Genomic DNA, 16923 nt, shown 5'->3' on the forward strand with positions numbered 1-16923 from the left:
ACGAGTGTCTTTCGAAAAATAACACTAGTGCTTACTTTCAGGGGATGTCTTATATTTTCATTTATCAAAAACAAAATTACAAAGTAGAGAATTACGAGAATTTCAAATCACAAATTTTGAAAACTGATATCCATTTACTTATAAATAACACGTTTTTATTCAAAATAGCTGCAAAACATAGATTATCAATCTTTCAAAACCATTAGTAGAGATTTCTTGCTATCGACTAGGTCATAAAAAATTTCACGCTATTGACTAGGTCTTATTTCAAGGGGAAGGCTTATATTGAAATCATTTTTAAAATTCAGGCTGGGTCCTATTTTATATACAACTTAATGTATATAACATCAAATTTTCAAATTATTTTGTACTAAATGGTAGCATGTACATTTTCATAAGGAGACAATTTTTTTTTTCTTCAAGAATGAAAAGAATTTATGGACTCTATAATGATAACCATATTTTCAATCCTTTTTAAAAGCTTCCAAATATCTATCTTGATAAAATATTCCATGACTGTATTTCTTTTCAAATGGATCTGGCCATCTCCATGGATAAGGTTTATGTAAACGTTTCTGACCCCTTCTGCCCCATTGCATTTGATTATGCCTGGGATGAGTCTCACATGTGACAATTAATCGTCCATTTGGTCTCGATATTCTACAGTCAGGACAGCGTCTGTGTACGGCAACATGGCGCTTTAATCCTCTTGTAATGATACAGTTATTTATTCCATTTGGTGCAGCTGTGAAAGCAGAAAGCAATGAATTTTTTCCAATTGGTTGTGTATGTTGAACTATATTGAAAAAGTTATTCTTCTTCACAAATATATTGTTCAGTAAGATTCGTAAAGAAAACATTGTTATTAAATTAAAGATATTTCATCATAATCTGTAAAAAAGAGAAGTATAATTTGAAATACTTCGAGTTTGAATACCAATGATTGTGCTGAAATACACTTTTTCTTACTTTTGGTTGTAGTTTAATATTCTTAATTCTCCATATTCATTTTCAACCCAGCACTATTTAGTGAGTTAAAAAGAAACCAAGAGAATACTTAACTTTTTGTCAAACATATTTAAACAAAATGTATCACCAGGACCAAGAGCTACATGATAATTTTGAAAAAATTTCTGCATGAAAATGTAGGAAATTGATTTGAGGCAGATGGGAGTCATAGTCATATTACATATAGCTGGTATAGAAGTCATATTATGAAAATCCACAAAAATAGAGCTAATTTTTTCAACTACCTTAGAGCAGGATTAGGCAAGGTTTTCAGACAAGGACAAGGCGCCAAAAATTTTCCCACCTAAACTGGAAGGCCAGGTAAAAGTGACGTAAACAGTTACATATCATGAACAATATTTACAGTGTTAAAAAGCAAAATTTAAAAATAGTGAGCCTCGTGCCAAAACTAAAGTTAATCGCAATCTCAACAAATTCCTTAGTTATTTTTTTGCTAAAACATCAAAATTTGGTTTTAGATTGGCTGTGGCGGCATCAGGCGGGCCAGATTGAAGTACCCAGTAGGCCGGATTTGGCCCACGGGCCGTAATTTTCCCATATCATAAATAGAGTCATCAAATTTCTGAACAAGTCAATTGAAAACATTGGGAGTAAGCATTTGCAATCTCAAAAGTTCATGTAGTCAAAATTTTGCTATCAACAAATTTGGGGGTTGAACTTTTAAATCTAATATTTGAGAAATAGAGACTGTAAAGTGTAAATTACTGTCACATCAAAGTCAGAAGTCTCAAGAAGGTTAAGTATCGAATTGCTAATCAGTTGTAATTTTCAAATGCACAGCCATTGGAATAATCAAAATATATCATAGTATTATTCGACAATTCAAATATTTCTGAATAATATTGTTTCATTTCTTAACTTAAATTAAACTGGGTTTTTGAATGGCAAAAAAAATATATAGCAAAGCAGTACGAAATCATCACTGTGAATTCATGATAATTTCATTTTCTTTTTCAACTCCAGTTCTTTCTGTAACTTTTCTTCTTGGTATTCTGCTTCTTTTTCATCTACAGTTTGTAAATAACGATCATAGACTTCAGGATCAAGTTTTTCAACAATATCAATATGACTCCTATAACAAGATTGAGCAATTTCTTCACACATTTGCTGCATAGTATAATCGCGAATAGTGTAGTATTCGTCTTGTATTTTCACTTTCGCAATCTCGTATATATGTTTATGAGTAATTTTTCCAATGAAGTCCTGACCTAAATTTAATGGCCTTTCTCCCTTTTTTGCACCAGCTGCTTGAAATATCATATACCCCTTGGTGGGTGATGAAATATTAATTTTGAAATTTTTCCCATCAAGGTATATCCGAGTATCAAGTGGAATTCCAGTTTTTATATGTTTTGTTTGTTGATTGAATTCTGACGCGAATTTCGCAATAGGAATTCCTCTTTGGCCGAGAACGGGACCCAATGGAGGACCCGTTGAAGCACGATTGGCTGCTATAACTGTGTCTATTATGTTTGGCAGCTTTTTTTCCACAACCTGGTTTTGCAGGGACTTTCCAACTCGGGATAGCTTTGACATATTTTTGTATTATCACTTAAACCTTTATACTTTAATCTGTCAGAATTAGCTGATCTCCAAACAGAAACAGCTGAAAACAGAAAATATGAAGATAGTATGACAAAGGAATGTCTGATACAGGCACAAAGTACATGGAAATGGTTTGGACAGAGCAACAACAAATGAAAAATGGCCACTAAACCAGCAGTTTTCGATACAAGTCTCTAAACTGCTATTCGCGAGTCACAGAGTCAGGTACGGTATTAATTATCGTAGGTCATCAGAGTCTCGACTCAAGTCCAAGTTTGAGTCCCTGCACTCCCTGACTCCTGAGTCTGTGAGTCATAAGTCTCAAAGTCTGTAAGCCAAGTGTAGTACGAGTAACCGCCTAGCGCTGGTGTATTTAATGAACCAGTGAACAGTGCTTGATTGGATAAATATGATTCACATTGCAGCACTGTCACCCACTACTGGCACTAGGCTCACAGACTTAACATACTCATCTTGCTATCTCGCATAAACCAAACTTAAGCATACAGATAAAACGAGTTCGGTCTTATTTGGTAGGTAGTGTGCCCCACTAGTGGCGGAGTTAATCATTCATTGAATGAAAAATGTGGCAGTTCCAGTTGTGTTTCCAAAATTTACGTGTGAATCGAATATCTCCATATTCATTTCGCTTTTTTTTGGAGCATAAATCCTTCTTTACGGAGTTGTAAAGATACAAATGACAACATCATTATTTAATAGAATTTTTAAAGTGGAAGGCCCAAACTCTCTAGGTCTAGATCACTTTGAAAAACAATGTATTAAGAGTCAGCAATTCTCTGATACCGACGCATGAAGCATCGAAACAGTGAGAATTGGCGGTCCAGAATTCTCCCAACGTCCATTCGTTTTGCAGACGGAAATAATCAAAACGATATGATCTAAACTGTAGACCTTAAATTCAATGTTCTATATCTTTACTTTAAAGAGTTGATGTTGTTTGTTGAACAAAATTACACCGTACTCTTTCTCTGTCTTTCAGGCATTTTATATACGGAAACAGCGCAAAGTGAAGTGAAAATGTGAGCAGTGAAGCTAAGTTCAATTGATTTTAAGGAGTCGAAATTATGTTAAGGTTTCCATACAAAAAATCCTCTGTATGCATTAGTCATTACCACCGTTCTGTTGCTGCTTTTGGAACCGATTTTGCCAGTGGCTAACTAGCAATGCAACGATTCGAAGTGAATTGAGTCATCTGAACTAAGTATGTCTAGAGAGAAAGAGATTTATTACAATCACCAATACAATAAAAATGTATTAGAAATAAAATTGTTATGGCACGGACAGCATGGTGCGATGCGGCTATCGAGGTCATCACCATATTTGCTGGTGTTATTAAGGTTCACATCGAAGATGACTGGTAGAGAACGTTATTAAATAATATGTTTACAATTTGTTTGAACAAAATCAATGTATTATCAAATAACTTCATATTGCTGGGTTACACAATTCATTTCTACCGGCGTTAGACAATGAATAATAATAATATATAAAACATTTAATGTATGCAAAAAACGACGACTCTAACTTGACACAAGTTACATCTAGATGGGACTGGGACTGCTAACTGATATTTAGCAATAAATTAAACGACAAAAAATCAGTCAGATACAATTTACCGTGTGGGATGGATAATTGTTGTAACGATATAGAAAAAAAAAGAGATTTGTTTGCATCTTTCAGTTCACTTGCAGCCATAACTCGAAATTTGCGGTATTAATGTCGAGGTAAATTGTCAATTGTAGTAGGGTACAGAAATAAATTAGTGAGTCCTTGTGTGATTATCGCACATATTTTCGTTGTACCATTTTCTTCTAGTAACACATAGCCGTTCTAAACTGTTGTTAAATTTGTGATAAATGTTCGTCCGTTAGTCCTTCCTCTCATTCATATATAATCTTTATTTGTTAGGCATATACTGTTACAATTTTTTCTTTATATTCGGTTGAAATCTGTACATATGTATGATATTTAAATATACCTCTAAATAGGAGAAGTTAGCAAACCCAAACGTATAAATCTATATATATGTTATATAACATCATTCAATAATGCAAGACGTCGGGGGTTTGGAAAAGATTTGATTGGAGGTGGTTTATAATTATTGTTTTTATGTATTTATATTATTTGTTTGTGTTTGTGATATGGACGTTATTGGTCTGGAGTAAAAAAACGAATTGAATTACAATATATTTATCATTTTATCATCGCTTTATCATTTGTTAGATAATCTGAACTAGCATTTGAGAATGCCAAACCAAAATATCTGAACAAATTCTTGGGATCATTCCTTCATGACGATTTTACAACTATTACATTGAATTAATTTTTCCAAATGTACCAATGACGACTCAATCTATATATTTTAAAAATGCAAAAACAAATTATAAAATGAAAAGCTGTTGTGTTTCGCCGCTCCAAGAGAAAATATGAAGGTGGACATTTCGTTGTAAATGATTGATCAAAGTCATGTTGAAAGTATTTTTATACATATACAGTAAATTTCTATACTACATATTTTATTGATTCCGCCAACAAATTTGTGTTTTTATATCTGTACAAAATTTTGTTTTATCCAATGACGCTAACTATTGAATATTGAAATGCATTGGCGTGGATGTCGGAGGTTACTTGACGACAGGAATCGGCCAGTTGATACATGAACCACCCAGCACCGAAAAGAAGCCAGCTATTATTTTCTCACATATTCACCGTTGATTCAACACGATGTTATCAATTTCAAAGTTGAAATGTAGGTCTGCCTAGTCACACCAATATTTTGTTTTTTTGTAAATCGACAGCTGTTTTGCTATACATACGTTGAAAGATGTCAATTTTTTTCTCTAGCACTTCCTATTTGTAGAATTTCCTTCTTTTAGTTTCCATTATTACGTTGATTTGGACTGCAATATATATTGAGATCTTGCACTCGGAAAAGTATGAATAAGTGGTTTTTGCACTTTAAGTTGGGGGTTCGAGACCTGTCTTCGAGAAAAGTATTTTATATATTTATACACAAAAGACAACCCTTTTGTAAGACTTACAGAAATATTTGTCAGTTTGAATCTAAGTTCACGAATAATGAGGACTTTCAAAGTAAAGAGTTTATTTTCTCACAATGCAACATTTAAAACATTAAATAGAACATAAAGAGAAAATGGTATGAAGCACAGGTTTAAATGAAAAATAACGTTCATCAGTAAATGATATATAAATATTTACACATAATCAGTATATGTTTGATAATAGTTGTTGAAAATCTCGACAACCCGGTTTTCGAATACATTTTAGTCAACTTCTTCAATTGTGGGTCCATCACCGTTCGACTGGTTGAATTTGTCTTGTTGTGGGACCCCGCCAGGCGCAGAGCTGCCATTTTGATGGAGTTTGGTCAAAACAGGATTCACAACACCCTCTAATTCCTTCTGCTGATACTCGAACTCGTCTTTTTCTGCGGTCTGATTGTTGTCAAGCCAGTCAATAACTTCTTTACATTTATCAAGAATTGTTTGCTTGTTTTCGCTGGAAAGCTTGTCTTTAATTTTCTCATCGTCGACAGAAGATTTAACATGATAAGTGTAGGATTCCAAGCTATTTTTAGCGTGGATTCGGTCTTTTTCTTTGTCGTCTTCTTCTCTGTACTTTTCGGCTTCGTTCACCATTTTCTCGATTTCTTCTTTGCTTAGACGACCTTTGTCATTCGTAATTGTAATTTTGTTCTCTCGTTTTGTACTTTTATCAACAGCGGATACATTCATTATGCCATTTACATCAACATCAAATGTAACGTCGATTTGTGGAATACCCCTCGGTGCGGGCGGAATGCCAGTGAGGTCAAATTTTCCTAAAAGATTGTTATCTTTTGTCAAAGCTCTCTCACCTTCGTAAACTTGAATTAAAACGCCTGGTTGATTGTCAGCGTAAGTTGTGAACGTTTGGGTCTGCTTCGACGGTATCGTAGTGTTGCGTTTAATCAGCGCTGTCATTACTCCACCAGCCGTTTCAATTCCGAGAGATAAAGGCGCAACATCCAGTAGAAGAAGATCTTTGACCTCATCAGATTTGTCACCAGACAGGATCGCTGCCTGTACTGCAGCTCCGTATGCAACGGCTTCGTCAGGATTTATGGATTTGTTGAGTTCTTTTCCATTGAAAAAATCTTGAAGAAGTTTTTGAATCTTTGGTATTCTGGTCGATCCTCCAACAAGAACAATTTCATCGATTTTGCTTTTATCTATTTTCGCATCTCGCAAGGCCTGTTCGACCGGATCCAATGTTCCTCGGAAAAGATCAGAACAAAGTTCTTCAAATCTTGCTCTGGTAACTGAACTGTAAAAATCAACACCTTCGAAGAGTGAATCGATTTCGATATTTGCCTGTGTTGAAGATGAGAGTGTACGCTTTGCTCGTTCACAAGCAGTGCGAAGTCGACGCAATGCTCGTTTGTTGGCAGAAAGGTCTTTTTTATATTTTCTTTTGAACTCTTGCATAAAATGATTAACCATGCGGTTGTCGAAATCTTCTCCACCCAAATGAGTATCACCTCTAGTGGATTTTACTTCAAAGATTCCATCGTCGATGGATAAAACGCTGACATCGAATGTACCACCACCCAAATCAAAGATTAAAACATTCCTTTCTGATCCAGATTTCTTGTCCAGTCCATAAGCAATGGCAGCAGCAGTCGGCTCGTTGATAATTCTCAACACATTCAATCCAGCAATTGTGCCGGCATCCTTTGTGGCTTGGCGTTGTGAATCGTTGAAATACGCTGGAACGGTGATAACAACGTCTTTTATTGGTGATCCAAGATATGCTTCAGCTGTTTCCTTCATCTTAGTTAAAACCATGGAGCTTATTTCTTCCGGAAAAAAATTCTTCTGTTCGCCTTTGTGTTCGACATTGATTTTCGGTTTTCCTCCTTCGTTGATAACTTTGAAAGGCCAGTGTTTCATATCACTTTGTACTGTTGAATCATTGAATTTTCGCCCGATCAATCTCTTTGCGTCGAAAACACTGTTTGTTGGATTTAAAGCCACTTGATTTTTTGCCGCATCTCCTATGAGTCGCTCCGTATCGTTGAAAGCAACATAGCTTGGTGTTGTTCGATTACCTTGGTCGTTTGCAATAATTTCTACTTTTCCGTGCTGAAAAACTCCAACACAAGAATATGTTGTCCCGAGATCAATTCCTATCGCAGGCATTTTTGAAAACGATAAATCAGCGTAGTTATATTGAAATACACGTTCGCTAGAGCTTCCGTTGAAGAACACTATGTTGGAAATATTGATATGCCGTTTCCGCCATCGCCCTCGGCTTTTATAAAGCGAGAGAAGTCACGAGACCATACGCGCTATTTCGAGAGAGTTTAGTCAGGCACGTGGGAATGTTCGAGAAAGTCGCCATCGCGGAGACACGTACAGTCCACAGACGGCCTCAGCTACAATTCTTTGTTATGGCAAGTTTCGACAAGACCAAATATTCGTTTTGAACATTACGTATTCCACTACCTAATATATTTACGAACGCATGATGTAAAGTCGAAGGTATGAAAGATGCCATTCATATTACGAAAGTGTTACTTGATTTTCAAATATTTTCCTAGAAGCTTCTAGAAAAGACTTCTTGTTTTGTTTTTGCAACCATGGTTTTGAAAATAATTATGCAATGATGTGTTTTTGCACAAAAATATCAGATTGCGTAATGCCAACCAAACGAATTTCAACTTGTAAAGTTTCTAGAAGACATCCGAAAAACTCAAGTCTAATACTCATTTGCAAATGACGTTTTTATTAAATAGAGCAGCAGATTGCAATAAAGCATATCATGCGTAGACGTAAAATTAGTACATGAATTTAGTTGGTGTCGACGTTTATGCATCTAAATTGCGAATAAATATTTATAAATTGTTGTGCTTTTATGACAATTTCAATAAAAGTAACGCATAGTATTAACTAGCAGAAGCATATTTATTTGCAAATAAGTATACATTGTTAAGAGGTTTTGTTCGAGACAAACGATTTTTAAAAAGTTTTTGGGTATACACTATACAGTGTTCATTCTTAGAAAATAAACTCCAATTAAGTCCAATATTCGCCTACACGTTACTGCGGGACCCATACGGTAGAAATTGCTTTCTCATTCTGGAATGCCTGAACCGAATTAATTGATTGTATGACTGTTCTTGAAGGTTTGTTCTAATTTCATTATAATCGCTGGCCTGCATTGATTTCTCTCGAATTCAAGTCGCCTACGTCGATCGATAACAAGAATGTTCTCGAAGGGTATTTAAAGGATTAGGCTTCTCTCGAATTACCGCGCGTGGTCTCGACAGTTCTATCGTGTTATAAAACAGCGGAGTGTTTGACTGGGGAAATCATAAGCTAATAAATACGAAGCTGTGACAGCGCGAGCTTGCTGAAGGCGACCAAAGCTATATCTGTAAATTGTATATACTGAATTATTATATATATTCTTCAAAATGCCTGCTGTTGGAATTGACCTCGGGACCACATATTCGTGTGTCGGAGTTTTTCAACATGGAAAAGTCGAAATTATTGCAAACGATCAAGGAAATCGAACTACGCCAAGTTATGTTGCTTTCAACGATACGGAAAGACTCATTGGGGATGCAGCGAAAAACCAAGTGGCGATGAATCCAGCGAACAGTGTTTTCGACGCCAAGAGACTCATTGGACGAAAATTCACCGATTCAACAGTACAAAGTGACATGAAACACTGGCCTTTCGAAGTCATCAATGAAGGAGGAAAACCGAAAATCAATGTGGAATACAAAGGCGAACAGAAGAAATTTTTCCCAGAAGAAATCAGTTCTATGGTACTGACCAAAATGAAAGAAACTGCTGAGGCATATTTGGGTACACCGATAAAGGACGTGGTAGTTACGGTGCCTGCCTATTTCAACGATTCTCAACGCCAAGCCACAAAAGACGCCGGTACTATTGCTGGTTTAAATGTCTTGAGAATTATCAACGAGCCAACAGCTGCAGCGATCGCTTACGGTCTAGACAAGAAATCGGGTTCTGAGAGAAGCGTATTGATATTCGATCTGGGAGGTGGCACGTTTGACGTCAGCGTTTTATCTATCGATGACGGAATCTTTGAAGTAAAATCAACTAGAGGCGATACTCATCTTGGCGGTGAAGATTTTGATAACCGAATGGTAAATCACTTCATTCAAGAATTCAAGCGAAAATATAAGAAAGACCCTTCTGGCAACAAACGAGCATTGCGTCGACTTCGCACTGCTTGTGAAAGAGCAAAGCGTACACTCTCATCTTCAACACAAGCAAATATCGAAATCGATTCACTCTTCGAAGGTGTTGATTTCTACAGTTCAATTACCAGAGCGAGATTTGAAGAACTTTGTTCTGATCTTTTCCGAGGAACATTGGATCCGGTCGAACAAGCCTTGCGAGATGCGAAAATAGATAAAAGCAAAATCGATGAAATTGTTCTTGTTGGAGGATCGACCAGAATACCGAAGATTCAAAAACTTCTTCAAGATTTCTTCAACGGAAAAGAACTCAACAAATCCATAAATCCGGACGAAGCTGTTGCATATGGAGCCGCAGTACAGGCAGCCATCCTGTCTGGTGACAAATCTGATGAGGTCAAAGATCTTCTTTTGTTGGATGTTGCGCCATTGTCACTTGGAATTGAAACGGCTGGTGGAGTAATGACAGCGTTAGTGAAACGCAACACAACTATCCCGTCGAAACAAACACAGGTCTTCACCACGTACGCAGATAACCAACCTGGCGTTCTCATCCAAGTTTATGAAGGTGAACGTGCGATGACGAAAGACAACAACCTGTTGGGAAAGTTTGATCTAACTGGCATTCCTCCGGCTCCGAGGGGAGTTCCACAAATTGAAGTGACCTTCGATATCGACGCAAACGGGATTATGAACGTATCTGCAGTTGACAAGAGCACCGGACGTGAAAACAAAATCACAATCACAAATGACAAAGGCCGTTTGAGCAAAGAAGAAATCGAGAAAATGGTGAACGATGCCGAAAAGTACAAGGAAGCAGACGACAAAGAGAAAGATCGTATTCAAGCGAAGAATGGTCTTGAATCGTACACTTATCATGTCAAAGCTTCAGTTGAAGACGAAAAAATCAAAGAGAAAATTTCCGAAGAGGACAAAAAGACAATTCTCGACAAATGTGGGGAAATTATTACGTGGCTCGACAATAATCAAACAGCTGAGAAAGACGAGTATGATTACCAACAAAAAGAACTCGAGAAAGTTACGAATCCTATTCTGACAAAACTGCACCAGGCCGGAGGGCCTGCGCCCGGAGGGGTTCCACCACAAGGGGCTTCGGATCAGCCTGGTGCTGGCGGTCCAACAATCGAAGAAGTTGATTAATCGTTATCTTTTGTTATATAAAAATATCTTTGATTGGCATAAATACTTTAACACTGCGTTTTCTTCTTATACTGCTTCAATTATATTTAGAGTTTGTCTTGTTTTTTTGCTGTTTTGTTAAATTTGTGCTCGATAAATATTGACATGTTGCCTTTTCATGTTTGCACGATTGAGTATTAAAAGTTATAATGAAAATTGTGAAATTGCTGGTCTATGTCAGAATATTTGTATAAAAAAAATGCAGCGACGGGTGATAATTTATTTGAATAGTATTTAGTTACAGCCAGTATAGTAAGTACTGAAACACTCACATTACAGGCCAGCTTTTGCGATTCCGTTCAAAAATGATACCTCGTAAGATTCCAATATATTTGTGCCGTTCTGAAATTATTACTTGAACCAGATTTTAATTCATTATTAACTCATTATGATTATGTTGAAAATTATTTAATGGGAAGCTGAGAATAAAAAATTTGGCGTACGTAATTTAGTTTGAGAAAAAGTACAAAGAAATATTTTTGATGGAAATTCTAACATCTCTAAAATTCAATGTAGGGTACATTTGGTATATCTGTTTAATCTTTGGTGTTAAAGGGGCTAGCTATGTTCATTTGGAGTAAAACGTCATTTGTTATTCTAGGTATTTATTTTCTTTGAACGCAATCGCCATTTGTGACAAGACATTACACAATTAGAACAATCTGCTCACTGAGGGAATCCAGCAATAAAATATTCGGAATGCATTTTAAAACTATTGCAAAACAAGCTTTCCGTCTGGAATTACATAAAAAGTCGAGCGCCTCAATTATTTCAACATGTCTTTCCCGCTAACCTGACTTGCTTCGGATTGAGAATGGAGTAAGTAGGTCGCTTTTTGACCGTGAAATAAATAAAATTGTGAGGGATTATTTAATTTTTAATATAAATTGATTCATTCCATTGATTTACCCTCAAACAGCGCTTTTCGTCTTGCAATTAAAATCACATTCAATGCCACATATATCGATAATATATATTTCGGGGTGTCAAATCAGATTTTTAAGCGAGTTTACGCCATTTAACCCACTGAGTTTACCTGCATGTATACTCGACTATTTAATACTTGAGACTCACTTAAGATATATAGGGATTTATTGAGGAATATTCGTTGATAAAGTAAAAAATATACTTTCTATATATATGAATATACTTATACACCAAATATCGATGCCACGCTGTTGAGTGTATTCAAAACGAAAAGGTAATGAGATGCACAATCGTGTCTTCACATATCACGTTCTCTCGATAGATTATACAATGAGAAAAGAACACTATTTATCCCCCACCAACATGGATAGTGTGGTACTAGAGCGGATGGGCAATATTCCGTGCGATTGTAATAGTATTGCATTTCGATTGGTAAGCCTTGATGAATGTCTTTGAAAATGCCAAGTGAGGTTTATTTCAGGTTTGACAAAATGATATAAGATTTAATATTTCAGCCAAAGGGGTTAACATACAACCTCTACCGCGGGCCAAAATTAGAATCGGGAGGATGTTCGCGGGCCGGAAGAGTGTAGTGCCCGAAAGTGCGCGTCGTATTAGCATGGGTTCAGTGGAACACATTTTCCATTTTTTGAAACATGTTTGTTTCACTCGTAATAGCGCTGTATGTCGCATTTCTTCAGAACTGAAACAGTTTAATGGCGAAGTGAACAAATTGCTGAGGTTTGATTCTTTTCAATACAGAAATACGAACGCTGACATTTATCCAAGAAACGTCTATTTTCAGAGCCTAGTTAATGTTTGTTATTTGACATCTATAAGGTTTCTAATACGGCTGATAACTAATTACTGCCCGATAACAATTGGCGGTATCTAGATTGCAAAACAGCAGAAACAAAATCTGTTGAACACTTTCACTCAAGTTTGGTGGGCCATTTTAAATCGTTACGCGGGCCGTATTCGGCCCGCGGGCCGCGGTTTGGGAACCCCTGCCTTAGTCTAATACCTTCCCCGCCTTCCATTGAAGATCAATTTCTAGTGATTTATAAGGAAGCGTTAAGTCGTAACGCTAAAGTAGCAAAAAGAGGTCAATGGCCGGGTACATACGGTGGGTTCTCCATTTGGAGCAGTTATTTCCCGCTATGGGGTTCTTCATGTTTTCGATAATGTTCAATCCTTAGTTTACACGTAGTATTTTAGGTGTAGAGCTGCGTATGAAACCCATCGGACCTCGGGGGAGGGATGCTTCACTATTGATTTATATGGTGAGAAATATAAAGTAACCTCCCATCTGTGGTGGTCGCAGACCAGTGTTTCATCGAACCCTGGGATCGACGGAGCTCTTCTGGAGGTTCGACTAAGGTCCCCTGGAAGAGTTGTTTATTACGAAACCCTCCTATAACATAGAAAAAAATAACCACAGTTCGTCGTAGATATACAAACTTACACGTTTAAACAACTCATAATACTGTGTGTGGATCCGCGCAGATTTTTAATGGATTTTATAGGACTGTTGCAACCTAAATTTTAGTGCACTTCATTTAAAACTCATATCGCCACAGATGTTGTACGCTTGGGTGTACTTGGGTCCATTATCGCGCTCTTAGGCGCTTTCTGCTTTGGGTCACGAAATATCAGGTTAATATGACTTGGGGTTTGAAGCTGAATATTTGCGTGACGGAAACATGAGGATTGTTTCGGCGTTTTACATTTTTCTTCTAGTTGTGAGAAAATCGCTTTCTTATTATTAACTATACTGAACCAATTGGGATTTTCAGTCTTTAAAGATTGTTGTTGTTGCTAGAAAGCTATTATTTTTATTCATTTTTAAATTTCCTTTGGGCTCTGTTCCATTCCTTTTTCCGTATGATGTTTTTCGTGTTGACGTCAACAAAATTAAAAATTAATTGTAACTGTTCTCGTGTTTTTGAGAAAGTTTTTTTAAAACTTAACAAAGAATACCTAATTTGAAAATGCAAGGTTAATTTTATTTCAGGTAAAGGGGTGGCAGCTGACTTAGTTTTCTGGTTAACATACAACATGTCTCTCTCTCCCTCTTTCCCACTTGCATACGCAATAAAGCAGGCATCTGGTCCAAGATGAAAAAATATCCAAAATAAAATTATTCGAATGAATTCGAGTTAAAAAGCTGAATGTTGTCATTTTTAGTTCTTTGAAATTGACGATGCCAAATTTAGTGTCAGTAGCATTTATGAATGTTAGCCACTTAAAGATTCTGAAAAAAAAATCATAATAATTTTTTGGTCGTTGTTGTCCCATGGTCGTTGCATATCCTATTATGTGATAAGTCTATATTTAACTTGAGAATGTGGATAAGATGATAAACTGGACATTATTGTTTAATGAATGAATGTTCTCAATTGGATATTTATGCTGAACTTGTTGTTAAAAGATGCTTTCCGTTTAAGATTATTCCTATTATTCAAAATAGACAAGGAAGCGTTGGGCCGTAACGTTTTAAAGAGTAAAAGGAGGTCAATGGTCGGGCACACACGGTGGGTTCTCCCTTATGGAGCAGTTACTTTCCCGCTATGGGGTTCTTTGTATTCGAACATGTTTATCTTTTATACGTAGTATTTTCGGTGTAGAGCTGCGTATGAAACCCATCGGACCTCCGCGGCAGACATGGACCAACATTGATTCATATGGTAAGCAATATGAGGTAACCTCCCGTTTGTGGTGGTCGTAGATAATAATCTGCGACTACGTCGAGTTTTGGATATTTCATGCCACGATTCATGTCATTACCATGCTTAGCATGGTGAAGGCGGGGAAACAATTACAAGTTACTGTTAGTGTCAATATTGAATTTTCTGATTTTTTGAACCGTAAAATGAATGACCGCAGCTGTCGCGTATCGTCTCGGAAACGTTTCGGTTGCAATAACATGAGCCTGAACGCAGTACGGCAGGATTTCCTTGTCAGGTCGACTAATATAGTTCAGTCAGTATCTGCTTCTGCCAAACCTGTACGTCACTTTACAAAACAAAATGTGTTTGCCGACGAATAAACAAAGGCAATCTTTGCTTCGAATTCAGTAATGTTATCCGTTTATTGTTTTATGAAATAATCGATAATACTCTCATAAATTAAAATATACAGTATCATATTACACACTGTCAATTAGTCAAATCATATTTTCGGATTAGTGCAACAATACGTAAATAATATTATAACATTAAAATAATATACGATACACTAAAATAAATAAACTATACCAAATAATCAACTGGTTCATAATGGAGAAATCGTTTAAAAGTTTCACATCCCAGATAACGATAAGCATGGACTGTATTACTCCACTGGGGTGCAGTCAATTTTTATTCCACTGACTGCAACAAATCGGGCGTCGGAGCAAATTCGCTGGTAAATTGTAGTAAAAGTGCCTCTACTTGTATACAGGTGTATTCATTGCGACGGTGCCATGAAAATAAAACAATTAAATAACAGTGTAATATTTTTTCGGTGAAAAAGCATCAATCAAATTTACCTGACTTATAAAAGGAAATAACCTCAGTCTCCAATCCTCAAACAGACCAATAATACAAAGTGTTGCTATCAACAGTATAAAATCCATAATAATGGAGTCGAAAATAGAAATCACCCACCCCGAAGTTAAAAAAGCTATAAATTAGCCCAAACCAAGAACAACAATTGTAGTAATTGCCGATGTCAACGTACGCTTGATGGATTTCTTCATAGTTCTAAAATTTGCATTTCTATTTTTGCATTTCAGCATAGGATGGATAAATGAACTTACCAAAATGACTTGATAAACAATGGTGAGAACAAAAAAAAGCGCCAGTGGTTTTTCAACCAAACTAGAACAGACCACCACGCAACCGACAGGGGAATTTTTAAAAACCCTACTGTTCATGAATAACAAAGAACCGACTATACTAAATGCAATTATAAACAAAACAAATATGTTTAGATATCGTGCAGTTTTTCCAAACAGATAAGATAAATGTGAAGTGTAAAGCTTTCGTTGCCGTAACCACAACACTAAGAAAAGAGGCAAGACGCACAATAAATACAAAACGTATTTTGCCATACTGACGCTGTTACATATGTCGTAACCATATAGAAGAAGTACAATTTTAAAGCTTCTGCGTTTGTCGAAATAACGGATATCATTACCATATATATACCCCTTTGCTTGCTCCAAATAAAACAATTGGTCGTTGTTGGCCTATAGGCATTGCATATCTTATTATGAGATAATTCCATATTTAACTTGAGAATGTAAATAAGATAATAAAGTTGGCGTGAGTTGTTCAATGGACGGACGAATGTCTGCCATTGGACATTCATGGACTCGTTATTGAAGGCCTTTTGTTTAATTAAGATCAATTTTTGTCGATTTAGAATAGATAAGGCAGAGTGAGCCGTGACGCTTTAAAGTAGCAAAGGGAAGTCAATGGTCGGGTACATACGGTGGGTTCTCCTGTTGGAGCAGTTAATTCCCGCTACGGGGTTTTTCGATTCCCGCTGTGGGGTTCTTTGTATTCAATCATGTTTATCTTTTACACGTAGTATTTACGGTGTAGAGCTGCGTATGAACCCATCGGACCTCCGCGACAGACACACTACATCATTGATATATATGATGAGCAATATAAAGTAACCTCCCGTTTGTGGTGGATTGTATATTTTATGACACGATTCATATCAGTGCCTTGCTTGACGTGGTGAAAATAGGTAAACAATACCAAGTTACTATTACTGTCAATATTCAATTTTCTGATATTTTTAACCGCCAAATAAATGACCGCAGCTGTCGCATATCGTTTCGCAAACGTTTCGGGCGCAATAATAACATAAGCTTGAATTCAGTACAGAAGGATTTTCTTGTCAGGTCGACTAACAGAGTTCGATATCCGCTGCTGCCAAACCTGTATGTCGCTTTACATAACGAAATGTGTTTG

General features: G+C 36.5%; 3 protein-coding genes across 3 annotated transcripts; 1 reads left to right on the forward strand and 2 right to left on the reverse strand.

The window, feature by feature from the left end:
• Nucleotides 1-31: 31 nt before the first annotated feature.
• Nucleotides 32-3067, reverse strand: LOC120333452 (large ribosomal subunit protein uL11m-like). Its single transcript, XM_039400884.2, has one exon. The coding sequence runs from the start codon at nucleotides 2563-2565 to the stop codon at nucleotides 1960-1962; it is 606 nt and encodes a 201-aa protein (XP_039256818.2). The 5' UTR covers nucleotides 2566-3067; the 3' UTR covers nucleotides 32-1959.
• Nucleotides 3068-5678: 2611 nt separating this feature from the next.
• LOC120333406 (heat shock cognate 71 kDa protein-like) lies at nucleotides 5679-7876 on the reverse strand. The gene has a single exon (XM_039400825.2). The coding sequence runs from the start codon at nucleotides 7794-7796 to the stop codon at nucleotides 5880-5882; it is 1917 nt and encodes a 638-aa protein (XP_039256759.2). The 5' UTR covers nucleotides 7797-7876; the 3' UTR covers nucleotides 5679-5879.
• Nucleotides 7877-8967: 1091 nt separating this feature from the next.
• Nucleotides 8968-11193, forward strand: LOC120333407 (heat shock cognate 71 kDa protein-like). The gene has a single exon (XM_039400826.2). It carries the CDS (start codon nucleotides 9074-9076, stop codon nucleotides 10988-10990), a length of 1917 nt encoding a protein of 638 aa, XP_039256760.2. The 5' UTR covers nucleotides 8968-9073; the 3' UTR covers nucleotides 10991-11193.
• Nucleotides 11194-16923: the final 5730 nt, after the last annotated feature.

The sequence above is a fragment of the Styela clava genome, chromosome 13 (genome assembly GCF_964204865.1).
Source record: "Styela clava chromosome 13, kaStyClav1.hap1.2, whole genome shotgun sequence".
Lineage (NCBI taxonomy): Eukaryota > Metazoa > Chordata > Ascidiacea > Stolidobranchia > Styelidae > Styela > Styela clava.

What these genes read in the sequence shown, in the direction of transcription:
- LOC120333406 (XM_039400825.2), bottom strand. Translation starts at nt 7,796, where the DNA reads ATGCCTGCGATAGGAATTGATCTCGGGACAACATATTCTTGTGTTGGA.
- LOC120333407 (XM_039400826.2), top strand. Translation starts at nt 9,074, where the DNA reads ATGCCTGCTGTTGGAATTGACCTCGGGACCACATATTCGTGTGTCGGA.
- LOC120333452 (XM_039400884.2), bottom strand. Translation starts at nt 2,565, where the DNA reads ATGTCAAAGCTATCCCGAGTTGGAAAGTCCCTGCAAAACCAGGTTGTG.